General features: G+C 43.2%; 1 protein-coding gene across 3 annotated transcripts in view; it reads right to left on the bottom strand.

The window, feature by feature from the left end:
- epha4b (eph receptor A4b) overlaps positions 1-7,776 on the bottom strand; it is an 87,692-nt gene extending 79,916 nt beyond the window's left edge. For 2 of the 3 annotated variants that reach the window (XM_051407666.1, XM_051407650.1), the window contains exon 1: positions 7,553-7,775. In XM_051407666.1, the coding sequence (XP_051263626.1) occupies positions 7,553-7,667 (115 nt within the window). In that variant the 5' untranslated portion in view covers positions 7,668-7,775. Of the gene's footprint in view, positions 1-7,552 lie in introns of all 3 variants that reach the window. The other variant, XM_051407659.1, reaches the window with a different exon arrangement.
- Positions 7,777-13,562: the final 5,786 nt, after the last annotated feature.

The raw sequence follows: 13,562 nt of genomic DNA on the forward strand, positions 1-13,562 counted from the left end.
TTTGGACCTCCCTCCCCCTTCCGCAGTAGCAGAAAGTACATTAGCCCACTCTGCTATTTCATATACACTGGCAGCACTGGCAGAATAGAAAAGATGCCATTCTGACAGACTATGACAGGAGCACTGCCCTAGTTTGTCGCTTGAAGAGGCTCTGGAGTGTGTGTGTGTGTGTGTGTGTGTGTGTGTGTGTGTGTGTGTGTGTGTGTGTGTGTGTGTGTGTGTGTGTGTGTGTGTGAGTGAGTGTCTGCGCGTGCTGGTTGGATGCTTACAGTGTTGAACTGTGACACCCAGTCAGATCCAGACACTTGTTTTTTTAATAAGCTTCTTCCACCAGTATGCCAACAACTCATCAAGGGCAAAGAGCAACAAACACACACACAACTATAATGACGTACACACACACACATACATACACACAAGCACACACAAACCAGAGACCTTGAGAATTCAGGAACAACTTGCAGTATAAACCACAGACACACACGCCTCCACACTTGCACCTCCGCACACACTCAAACTGTGACGCATCCCACCATTCATTTAAAGAACTGAATTAAAATAACTAGTGAGGAGTGAATAGAGTGAATGAGCAGTGGTAGATAAAGCGTTTCCTTTAATAAGACAGGACTGCTAATTCTTCAGGAGTGTCTTTGTCTTAATTCTCCCTCTTCAAGTGTGTGTGTTTCATAATTTTGGCCTTTTCTTGGCCTTTTTGTGCTCTGTAGTCCTTATGACATTCATCCTAATGGGACAAGAGAACATGTACACACTCAAATACACACACACACACACACACACACACACACACAGGGCTGTCACACAGTGGTTGGTCACAGGAGGGTAAATTGGCTTGAAATCTTAGGAGTGAGCTACAGCAGTGGACGGTCAAGAAATCACATGTCAGATAAAAGTGTGTTTAGACACGTTGCTACACACACACACACACACACACACACACACACACACACACACACAACACACACACACGTAACATGTATATACACACACACACGTACAGTAACTGTCTAGCAACTTGTCTGCCTCTAGCAACTCAAACTTCAACCAATTTGCACCGTTGTGGACACCATTAAGAAGTAAACAGAACAAGCACAACTAGCAAAACATTAAGCTGAACAGAATACGGGGGCGTGGATGTACTACAAGAAAATCCATGAGGGAATTATGCTTGCAAAACATCCCAAACCAACAGCTTGGATCTGTTTGCTGCTGTTCAGTTTTGTCTGGCAAACGACTACAGAACTCATGGTTTCAGCAAAACTCGCTTGTAAGACGGCATCTGAGAAGCAAAATAAAAAGTAATTCAAACAAAATACACAGCTTGTCATCACCGTCACAAAACTGTTCATAATAGCTGCTAAAAAAATATCAATATAAGTATTTTTTCTGATCTGCCACATCTGTGGTTTGCATTTGGCCAAGAGTAGGCAAGAAAAAGTGTTTTGGTTAAGGTTGGGGAAAGATGACTGTTAGCAGGGAATGGGATGGGACAGTAGTCTCCAGTTTCAAAGGTGCAAACTTTGTACAACCAGCCACCTGACCGCTACAGCGCTGAAACCATAAGTCATAATTTGCACCGCTTGTCAGGAAAACTTTAACGAAGGTTGTTTTAAGTGTTTGAAGAAATAACTAATGCTGTTGTTTTTAAGGTGAGGCCAATTTCAACCATGGAAGTACTGTATTTCACAGCTAAACTGGGATATATGAATCCTTTTGACCACTTTCAAGCATGCACTGAATAAATACGTATGCTGATTTTCACATAAGGAATCTTTTCTGTGAATTACAATCAAGAAGAAGCCGTGTAAATATTTTCTGACCGTTAAATTCCAGCTTCCAAGTTCTCAGGTATTTTTACTCTCATAATACCTTCACAACTATTCATCAGCAGAGAAAAGATTGGAGCACTGGTCAGCAAACATGCTATATCTACGGCTGACCCAAATCCTCAGATGTTTGTTTGTAAAGCTGGCTAATGCAGCCTTTCACAGCCGCTGCATGAGCCAAGCCCGCTAAGCAAACAAGAGAAAAACAGAAAGAGAGAGAATTAGTGGAAAAAAACTAATTCAATTTAATCATATTAAAGGTCAGGACAGGGAGTGCAGGGGTGGGAGGTGTGTGTGAGTGAGGAGGGGCAGTGAGAGGAAGAGGAGAAGATTTGGAGTGTGTGTGTGAGTAGAAAGTGGTCAAGGCCCAGTGATCAGTGATTTGACCAACACTTAAGGGCTTGTTCAGAGGGGGATGGGGTCAGCAGACGTGGTGGGGGCCCACTTATACCAAAAGATTCACTCCAGCCATGAGGGAACTGAGGGAAGGCTTCCTTTGACGTTAATGATTTCTGCGTCCGACGGAAATCATTCAAGCTTAAAAACTGTTCAAAAGTTCAGTTCTAGCTGGTTAAGACAGGCACATGTTCACCTTAATGGTGGCTGTCTTGTGTATCTAGTTGTGGAAATCCTTGTGCGTTTTTCTAACTGATGAGTGCACTCCCAAAAAGCAAGTAAAAAAATCTGTAATTTCTAGCTGTACTGTCCTTTAGCTCAGGGTTTGTTTGCATTTGCGCACCATAAAAATAAATAAATACATTTATAGTCACTTTTCCTATCCTGTTTTAAAACAACACCGTGTGCAGATCAGCTTTACTCACACATTTGATTTTGCCAAATTTTGTGTGGGTTAGAAGGAATTCCGCATTAATAGTTAGGAGACTTTTTTCTGACTTTGCAGGAATAATTAGACATTTTGAGAAATATGTTTGTTTGCTCTCTTCCCGAGAGTTTGATGACAACATCAGTATCACTCTCACACCAGTAAACATGAAGCTACAGCCCGTAGAGGACAGCTTCTGCCCTCAGGCTGCGAGACTACTAAATTCATCATCACTACTTCATCATTCAAAATAGTATATTTTGTTTTTATGACTTATTAATGGATTTGACTGTAAATAATTTTTTTATATTTATTTTTTGTTTGTTTTATAAGTAGTATAAAGGGAACTACAGTCTGAATTTCATTATACAACCCTGCTTGTATTGTAAAATTAAATAACAAAAAATGCACTGTAAAAATTAGCTTTGTGCTTGTGACGGACTACTTCTTGGTCTTGGTCAGACCACAAGAGGTCATTTTTAGACTTTGCAAAAATTTGACAAACTAGATATAACGTGTTGATTAGTGATCTTTAAAGGTGCTGGTAGTGGGATTTTTTTTATCCTTGGAGAGAGCCTGCCAGTTATTTCCTCTGTTTCCAATCCTTCCAGTTAACTTGCTATCTATCTAGTCACTGGCTCTAGCTTCATCTTCAGTGTACACACATGAAAGTGGTATGGATGTGAATTTAAGCATATGTGGAACTATTCCATTACATGTGCACAAAGGGACTTTCAAGGGTTAACAGTTATACACCAAAACAGGAAACAATAATATCTGTTTGAATTGGTGGGGATGAATACAGAACCATATTTAGCAACCCCTGACAACCGTCAAATATAACACAAAGGCTCTCTGAGTGCTGCTATGGGTGCTCTGCTCAATAGACCATGGAGAAATGGATACGTTATTCAGCATGTGTAAATCTACATCTCTTTCTTTGTTCTTTTTATGTTCTTATCACTTTTGTTTTGTCTCGCAGATTCCCTCTTGTGGATTTGTCTTTTTTTTTAAATAATTTCCACCTCTCTTCCTCTGCCCCCCCCCCCCTCTCTCTCTCTCTCTCTCTCTCTCCTCCACACACACAATGGATCCATGAGGTGAAGCCCTCACAGCAGAATCATTCTCTGTCACTGAGCTGTATTTATAACCTCATCTATCAGCCAGCCCCGGGAATACATGACACTATTCTCTGGACCAAGACCACCAAACTGCCCCCTAGCCATACATTACGATAGGATGTATGTGGGTGTGTGCATACATGTGCACATACATCTGTGGTGTGTGTGTGTGTGTGTGTGTGTGTGTGTGTGCATGTGTGTGTGTGTGTGTGTGTGTGTGTGTGTGTGTGTGGGGGGGGGGCTGTGTTAAGCAGACATAGAAGGTCCAGCTCATTACAGAAACCATACAATGGCTCGCGGCTCCTGTCCAACTGTTACACTGCTACTGGAGGTCAGAGAAAGAGGTAGAGAAAGGAAAGAGGAGAAGAAGACAAAAGGGGGAAAACAACTGAGGAGAAATAAGATGGAGGCCAGTAGGGAGGCTGATAGAAAAAAGAAAAGGGCAGATATGAAAGAAGGGGATTAGAGATAGATCGGAGTAGAGGAGGTAAAAAAGAAAAACAGGAGGGTGCTCACGCTCGCTGTCTCTCTCTGCTGCTCTCTGATGATGAGAGCAGAGATCTATATCCTCTTCTGTCCAAGGTCATGGTTGTTACATGGGAGCAATCTCTCTGACTCACACATACACACACAGACGCACTTAATGAGGTATGGCCCTGCCGATAACTACAAGCAACCATTATGGATTAAAGCAATTAAACCAGAAGGGACCTTTGACCCAACATTATACCACAGTCAGGATCTTGTGTGAATCATAAGAAGTGTGTGTAAGAAGAGGGCATGCTTTACATATGCTTGCCTCTGCACTAACTGCTCGCCCTCATGTTAACCTTACAAAGCAATACAGCAATTCCCCCCAGTACCCTCAGGCCAATAATGAAAAGCTTCAAAATGTACTATAGTTCCAAGACCAATTACAGATTAAAGTACACCTCAAGACTATAACATAAACCACAGATGAGTCATGTTTTTTCCATGTTTTCTCGTTTTTCTTCGCAGTCTCAGCCCACTCTGGATTATTAATTCAATCATATATCCATTTGCATACAGTTTATAGGCAGAATTTGGAGTTAAACAATTAATTTACCTCTAATCGTATACTCTAATCAACATACACTTGCAGTGCAAGGTAGCACGGGGGCTACCGCCATGCTCAGAGTCAGAGGGAGAAGACAAAAATAGAAAGGAGCGGTAGTCTGCTCCTCTTCCCCACCAGGAATTTGCAAAAGGAGGATGCAAAAAACCACGCATGGATAGAAAAAAAAGAAACAACAAAAAGATAGATGACACATGTCATGCCCCTGCGTTTGAAGGGATACAGTAGGAGAGTAAAGAAGGGGTGAGAACGGCAGGACAAAAAGGGAACCATGGGTGACCTGTGAGCATCCACCCTGCTGTTACATCAGGATGCCCTCAGGGTTCAGACAGACGGTGTGTTGGGCTCCCTCTGCTGGTGCACAAAAACTCCTCCAATCCTCTTCCTACTTGTACTGTTGATAACAAAGACCTTTAAAGAGGATGCTCTCCATCACAACAACTTATGAATGAACCTATTTGCACATAGTCTCATGTTCCCCAGTCTGCAGTTAGCAGGACTTTCAAGACATTCTATCAATTCCCCCCGAAAGTCCAACCTCACAAACTGCCTTTTTTGTAAATGCCAACAATTTTGGAGCCGATCAATAGCTCTAGTACTAAACTAAGCTCGTTGACAGCTTAACACTATTTCCCTTCTAACACTATCAGCCCTATAAAGGGACTGTGTTCTTAATTGAGCCTTGAGAGCTGTATCTCTCCTTTTATGACAGCCTCGCTTCTGCTACTAGATATACTCAGAGGGAGGATTTCCTGGAATAACACGACTACCGAGATGCGTGGGTGGAGAATATGCGCACTCATAGACAAATAAAAGGCATACAAACACACACAGACACAGACACAAAGACACACACTGGCACAAAGAGCAATCACTCAGCTAAGTGTGCATTCACAGCAGGAAAACTTGCAGGCTGAAAGTAAATGCAGAACATGGAGTGACTGACAAAAATGGCTTCATTGAATTACTGTCCCATCAGGGCATGAGCACACACCCTCCATGCACACACGCACATGAGTTGGGCAATTGGCTTAAAGGTCCCAATTAGGCCAATAGTCTGACACAGCAGGACAGAGAAATAACCAGAGGACAAAAGACCAAGTGAGTCACATACTCAATGCCTGGCAGATTATTTGAAAAGTGTGTATTAGTAATGAAAAACCCCTCTGACCTGTCAGTCACCTCCAAAATTCTCAAGCTGAACATGATCCACAAATACACAAACACACACACACGCACACACACGTAGAGCAGCTCACAGATGCCCCTGCTGTGCGTTTATCTAAATCAACAGGAGTTTCCTTTGACTTCCAGTTGGTTTCATCATTCATGCTCATTTCAATGAATATTTCAACAGTGTGTTAGTGTCTCCCTGACATGCATTGTCTCCTGCTGTTAAAAAACTCATCCGCTCTCTTGCTCCTTGTCTATCCTCAGGAGCCTTTGTTCTGCGTGAACTCCTCTGGGCTGTGACATACATTCGGTGGGATGTATGTACACACAGCCTATACTGTTAAGTCAGCCAGGGACAGGAGAGCCCATCAAAATCTTGCTGTGCCCTGTCACTGTGTGCATGTGATTCATTTGACTGTTTGATCTATCCCACATAAGTCTGGAGTTTCGGTCTGTGTGAGTGTGTGTATGAGTGAGTGAGTGAGTGAGTGAGAAAATACAGAAAATGTCAATGAAAGGCGAATCATGCAGCTCACAGCAGGACTGTAGAGCTTTGTCGAGCTACAGAACAGGACTGGAGCTATGGGGAATACTGAATGGAATGATTCACAGAATGACAGTCAAGTCACAGCTGTATCATCTCCAGTCAGACTGTCTGACAGCCAGCTGGCAAAAACAACAGCACAGACACTTCCATTTTTAGCTCAAATAACCTCCAATCTGCTTTGTAATAAATGAGTAGCTGTGAATATAACTTGTGCACACTGTTTTAGTGCAACTTCATCCTCCCATTAAACAAGCCAGTGGCTCCCATGTTTCAGCCCACCAAGCAGTCAGCAGTAGTTAGTAAGTAAATGCATTGGCTAATTTCAGGCCGAGCATCGATGTTAATACAATAACTGAGAGAGGCTCAGCAGCAGCGTGTGACAAATTTAATGTAATTGCTGCTCCTCATTTGCAGACTGAGACAGTGGGATAAAAGAAAAACATTTATCAGTGTGTTATAATAAAGATATCTATAATTAAGAGGGATTTTGACAGAGATGTCAATGTTTGAGCATAATCTTTATAAGTTAGACTACTTTAATGCAATAAAAATAGTTGCACAGATTAATAAAATGTGAGGAAGCTTTCCAGATGTCAGAAAAGTGAAATGTCCACATCAGCTTTATCTATCTTCAGCATGGCAGGGTTGCCTGTGTGTATATGTCATACAAATTTAATGTCAATATGCCCGGAAAAAGAAAAACGTGACGAACAGTTTTTCCCCCCTCACTCTCTCCCTCTCTCGCTCCCCCTCTCTCCGCTTTTCTTTATGCATGATTCATAACGGGAGCCGAGCACTTAACGGAGGAGTCTCCGCCGCTCCGCTCCGCTCCGCTCCGCTCCTTCCCCGGCGAGTGGAACCGCGGGATGGGGCTCCCCATCGGCCAACGCAGCGCACAACCCAAGGCATCTACCTCACACTCCACTATCAAGGTTTCACACAACCCACCTTCATTCTCCGGGTAATTCCGTAAGGCTCGACACGGCGACAGTGCGTGAAAAAGAAGCAGGGAGGACAGGAGGTAAAGGGATGGATAGATCCACAGGACGCGTGGTGGTGCCATTTTCAGGCTGCGCTGCGCCCTCGCTGCATCCCTGTTGGCGGTGTCGAGTCGGTGAGCGCAGCCCTGCGATTGAGGAGAGAGAGAGCAGGGGAGAGGACAGGAGAGGAGAGAGAGAGAGGGAGAGAGGGAGAGAGAGGAGGAGACGCTGGGAAGGAGGGTCCACAGCCTGCCAAGTCCTGTCAATCAGCCGCCTGGCTCTGGGGTGGTATTGAGGCCTTTGGAGACGCCTCACACTAGGTTACACTGTAAAATCTGAACAGGTGATTTAGCCTGATATTATGTAATATTATATTATATAATATGGTTTGTTTTTAAAAGGTTGAAAATTGGTAGATATAAAGAGAGATAAAAAAAACAACTTTTCCACTCCCCAACCAAACATTACCAGCAAGGACACATTCAATTGTCAGTGCTTCAAGGACACAATAACCAAAATTGCAATCTCCTCCAAGGCCATCCTAAACTGAAAGCCATGTACAATGTAGTTTCAAATGCAACAATAACAGGCTATACATGTCACAGCATAACCAAACCTCTAATGGGACAGATGATTCTAAGCACATTTTTGAAATGTTTTTGCCTATTTATTTTTGGAAAGAAGATGCAGAAAACGTATTGAAAAAAAAAGATTTATTGTAGTGTATTTCTAACAAACGAATATTCAACTTATTTGAGAACAAGTAGTGTCAGCTGTGTATTCCATCTCCCTTTCAGGAGTAGCGAAAGCAAACTTAAAAGATCATGACCTTGTTATGATATGGTAAACACCTTCAAGTTTATCTTTTTTTGATTCCCTTTGGGCCAATATGAAATAAGCCTACAATATGTTAAACTATTTAGATGAAATAGAGTAAAGATGGGTTTACCTAGAACCATATTGCAGGGAGGAACAAACCACAACAAAGCCAGCCATCTCATTACTGATCTAGAACTGTTCTGAACAGAATAGTCTGGGTAGCACCGGGATAAACACTCCTATCTCACTGTAGAAAATACTGTCAATTATTTTGATAAGCGGCATGGCCACATGGCAATTACTGGATTAGTGTCAGCTCAGGCTTGCCTCTCTGTCTTTGCCCAGTTGTTGATATGGTTTCTGCAGATGCTACCAGCAGTAGACAACACTGACATGCACAACAGATTCTAATCAAACACTTTATGGAGATTTATTCTGCCTATATTAGATGTATTTTACAGTGGTTTACACATCAGGAATATGTGTGTGTGTGTGTGTGTGTGTGTGTGTGTGTGTGTGTGTGTGTGTGTGTGTGTGTGTGTGTGTGTGTGTGTGTGTGCGTGCGTGCGTGTGCGGTGTGTGTGTGTGTGTGTGTGTGTGTGTGTGTGAATCTTGCTGTTGGTATATCTCAAGTGGACTGTGCATGAATGACTAACATGTGCAGCCTGTCATGTGAAGTGTGCGAGGAAGAGCTGAGAGTGTGCAGGGTCAACCTTTCAAACTTCCTCTTCTTTAACACAGCCTATTGCAATGAGTTCATGTGGCAAAACCCCTGCCCTCAATGGGAGGAGATTCCTTGAAGAGGGACATGTTAGTGGGATAGTGTTTGGTATGCGTTTGTGTTCATATACAGAACTCTGCAGTGTCAGCCTCTCCATCAGTTTTATCACCTGTAGGTTGTGGTCAACAAAAAACAAGACCATACTCTTGAAACCAGCATCAGTTCATGGAGACATAGGATACAAAAGGAAATTTGCTGGCAATTAATTGAGATCTATGAAAGATTTCTACCAATAAGTCCTTATTGGCAACAGATGGAGGTGGAATGTCAGTAAAGGCTCAGTGTTTAGGATTTAGTAGCATCTAGCGGTGTAGTTGCAGATCACAGCTCCCTCTCTTTAACCTCTCCTTCTAAGTGTGAAGGAGAAACTACCGTGGCTGTGAAACGTGCAAAAGACACAGTGTTTGGTTTGTCCTTTCTGGGCTACTGTAGAAACATGGCGGACTCCATGGAAGGCGACCCACGGCTTCTGTAGATGCAAACAAAGATAATGATTATACATGAAATAAAACATAGTTATGCATATTATATTCCATTTCTGTCAATAGACCCTTTCTAAATGTTACACATTGGACCTGTAACTTTCACTTTTACATTTTTTGAGATTTGAATTGAGGTCAGCTCAAATTCTAAATGGAATTGTTCAATATTTTGGGAAAATGTGTTTACTGCCACCAGCCTGTAATGTTAGCTTAGCATAAAGACTGGAAGCAGGGAGAAACAACTAGCCTGACTCAGTCAAAAGGTAATCAAATCTGCCTACCAGCAGCAGTAAAGCTCACTAATTAACACTTGTTTGTTTATTTCATACAAAAACCAGAGTGTAAAAACACCATGTGGTTTTACCAGGCCTTGTGCCAGACTATTTCTTGGCCAGGCGCAGTTACTTTCTGATGTCTAACTTGGTTGCTAAGCATATAATGTGTGAGGTATAACATGTTATACCCCCACTTTCTAGTCTTTGTGCTAAGCTAAGCTATGAATCTCTCAACAAGAGTGAAGGAGCATATTTCGCAAAAATTCAAAACTATTCCTTTAATTCTAACATTTGAGTACCTATTTTGGTGTGTCTCTTTGAATATAAATTGGGTGAAATTAGAACCTATTTTCATATCTAATTTGGCATTTTCTTGCTGTGAATGCTCAGGACAGCTGAAAGAATGGGGTAAAGACATCTCATAGGTTACCTGATGCACCGAGATTTTTCCCCTGCAGCCTGGAGGCAAATGTGATGTAACCACGCCGTGATTTATGGAAGGATCATGACCACAATTATATTTACCACGAGCAACGTTCTTCTATCACGCTTCTGTCTCAAATGAGGCTCCTCAAAGAGCTATAAAACTGTCAAACATACCCTGATTTATGCTGAAATTCTGTTTTACCCCCTCTTGGCAATGTGTGTATAGAGTGTGTGTCGGCTTTTGTGTTTTTTCTTGTGTGTGTGTGAAGTAGCTACCTCCACAGATTTGTTAAGGGTCCAATTATGATGATGATTTGTTCCCTGCAATGGCTTTACTTGGATGACCTAATTTCCTCATTGAGTGTGGGGAGAAGAAAAAAAAATACTAGTCCCTTTTTTCTTCTCCTCCTTCTACGCACTCCTTCCTCTCTTTTTCTTTCTTATTCTTCCCCTCCTTCTTCTTCTGCTGCCATGACGCTGCATTCATCCGTATGGTGACAAAACATTGCTGTCATGCATTCCAGCAGTGACAGCGTGACACAGCCCCTTAAACCCTTGTCACTCCCTCTACCACACTCACACATGCATGCACCCAAACACACACACACACACACACACACACACACACACACACACACACACACAGACACACAGACACACACATAAACACACACATATCCTGCATGCCTTGTGGAAGAGTGATCTCGCCAGCATAAAGCACCGCTTTTGCATAATGACATTTCAAGGCTGCACACACACACACAAATACATGCAGTGACACTCCACTGACAGAGCTGAGCGACAGAACAAAAAACATTTGAAAACATGTCATGTGTTTTCCTATGCCCTTCTACACATAACTCTATCTGCCTCTGTCGTTTTGCAACATTCACTCTCTTGACTAAAGCTTATAGAATCTATTTCCACAAGGATGTACTCATCTCTTCCTAGCCCTTTCAGTCATTTTAAAAAGAGTTCTTCTTTCATTTGTTCTCCCTACTCTTTCGACCTCTAGATTCTCACCCTTCACCCTGCTCAGCCTGAATGGGTCAGCTACTCACTTTATCAGTTTGGTCAGCTAACCATTTTCTCTCTCTCTCTCTCTCTCTCTCTCTCTCTCTCTCTCTCTCTCTCTCTCTCTCTCTCTCTCTCCCCCTTAAACACACACCCAGAGAGAAAATCAGGGACTGTAACAAAATAAAGATGAAACTTAGATAAGCGCAACAGGCAGCACAGCAAGACTGTGTGCAAGTGTGTGTGTGTGTGTGTGTGTGTTGCATGCATGTGCCATTGATGGCAATCGGTTGTTTGACAAGGGGCAGAGGTGATGACAGGGTCGTTTGCCTTGCCAGGAACTCCCCCCGTAGCCACCACTCTCTATATACACACACACCCTTAGCCCTATTCAAAGCCACTCACTCATGTGGTAATGTCTCTATTGTGACAGCCTGAACGCTTTATGGGCAACAGCTTGGTGCTGGCATTTGGGCAGAGGCATTAGTGTGCATATGAGCATGTGCGTATGAGTGTGTGTATGTGCCTGTGTCTGGCTCATCCGCTACGGAATCTGCCCATCTAGATGTTGGAAGCATTGAGACCTCGACTCCCCTGCTCCAGACCGGTGACAGACGAGCAGAGAATTGCAGGACAAGGGATGGGAAGCAGGGGCAGTCTCAAGCAGGAAGATTAAAGGACAAGACCGCACACACACACACACACACACACACACACACACACACACATCATTCCACTTCACTCCACTCTTACTTTGCTACTGCCACCGTCTCAGTTAAGCAGGCAAGAGCAATTCGTCATGTCAGAGAGCCCTGGTGCTGCCATACAACAAAAGGTGAAAGGGAGTGTGGGAAAGGGCTGGTGCACAAAGCCCTCCCTGCCCCCGTCTGTCTCCCCCTGTCTTGGTTGCATACGCGGGCCGAGAGCCCCTTCGGCATCCCCCACCCTGAAGTCTTCCAAACCCCCATCTGCGAAAACACAACCAATCTCCCATAACCTATACATCTACATCCTTAGCTTACGTGGTCATTTTGCCGCGCAGTACGCCGTAACTCAGGAGCACGGCTACTGCCAAGAGCGAGGTTACAATTTTCACTGTGGCCACCAATCCTTAAATGTCTGAGTTCATAGATAGTGGGCACAGAATATCTCAACATCAGGTCTCTGGAGCCTCCCCCCCCCAAAAAAACCCTTTAACTCAGTCCAGACAGCCATTTAGCCAGAGAGATAGAGGGATGAAGAGACGGACAGACGGAGGGAGGGAGAAAGAGATAAAAACAGCTATTCAGAGAGGAAATTCTGCCAGTCCCTGCCAGCTCTACCCACAAGAAGAGAGCGGGAAGGAGAAGGAGGATCTCCTTGAGAGTGACACCAGCTATGCAGACAGAGCAAAAAAACAAACAGAGAGACAGACAGATAGAAAGGCTGAGAGAGGAGGATATTCACACTGTTCCAAGCTTCTTCTGGGCTGTATTTTCTCTGGTTGCTAGAGAGCAAATATTGGGGGTACACAAACCCACACACACACTTTGACTAACTGCTGACTCAAAGGCAAAGTGAATGTTGTCTGGCTTATAGCTGAGCCCAGAGGAAGGATATTTACCGTAAGTCTGCACGGGGGGGGGAGTAGTCAGTGTCTTACCGTCTCAATCGTGTTCTTCTCAAACAGAGGAATGATTTAACAATCAATGAAAACTGACCTTGCCTTCCTGTATCACATTCCCGCCTGAGCTGACCTATTAACCACTGATGAGAAAACATGCAAATTTAACAGGGGAGGTGAACTGAGCAACAATTTGAACAACAAAACAAGCTCTTCTTTTCTTTCCAATAAGAAAATATCTATCTTTATGTCTCTCACAAAATTATCTTGAATGTAATAAAAACAAATGGGAACACATCTTGACGTTTATGTTATTTGCTTCAGCCAATGTCATATCAAATAAAAGGCGTTAAAAGAGTGAGGAATGGATGGATAAAAGGGAGGATGGAGTCATCATGACGAATTGGAGTTTGCCCAAACAGTGACAGTCTGTTGGCAGAGAGAGGAGGGAGAGATGCCCAACTCAGAGCTCAATCATTTCCTGCTTGCTCAGTGCCTTATATCGATAGGCTGTCTGAAATCAAGGAGAATATGAAAAGGGATTTAAGCTTCACTGTCATACATATGGACCGCACAGG

This window comes from Dicentrarchus labrax, unplaced genomic scaffold, assembly GCF_905237075.1.
Source record: "Dicentrarchus labrax unplaced genomic scaffold, dlabrax2021, whole genome shotgun sequence".
Classification (NCBI taxonomy): domain Eukaryota; kingdom Metazoa; phylum Chordata; class Actinopteri; family Moronidae; genus Dicentrarchus; species Dicentrarchus labrax.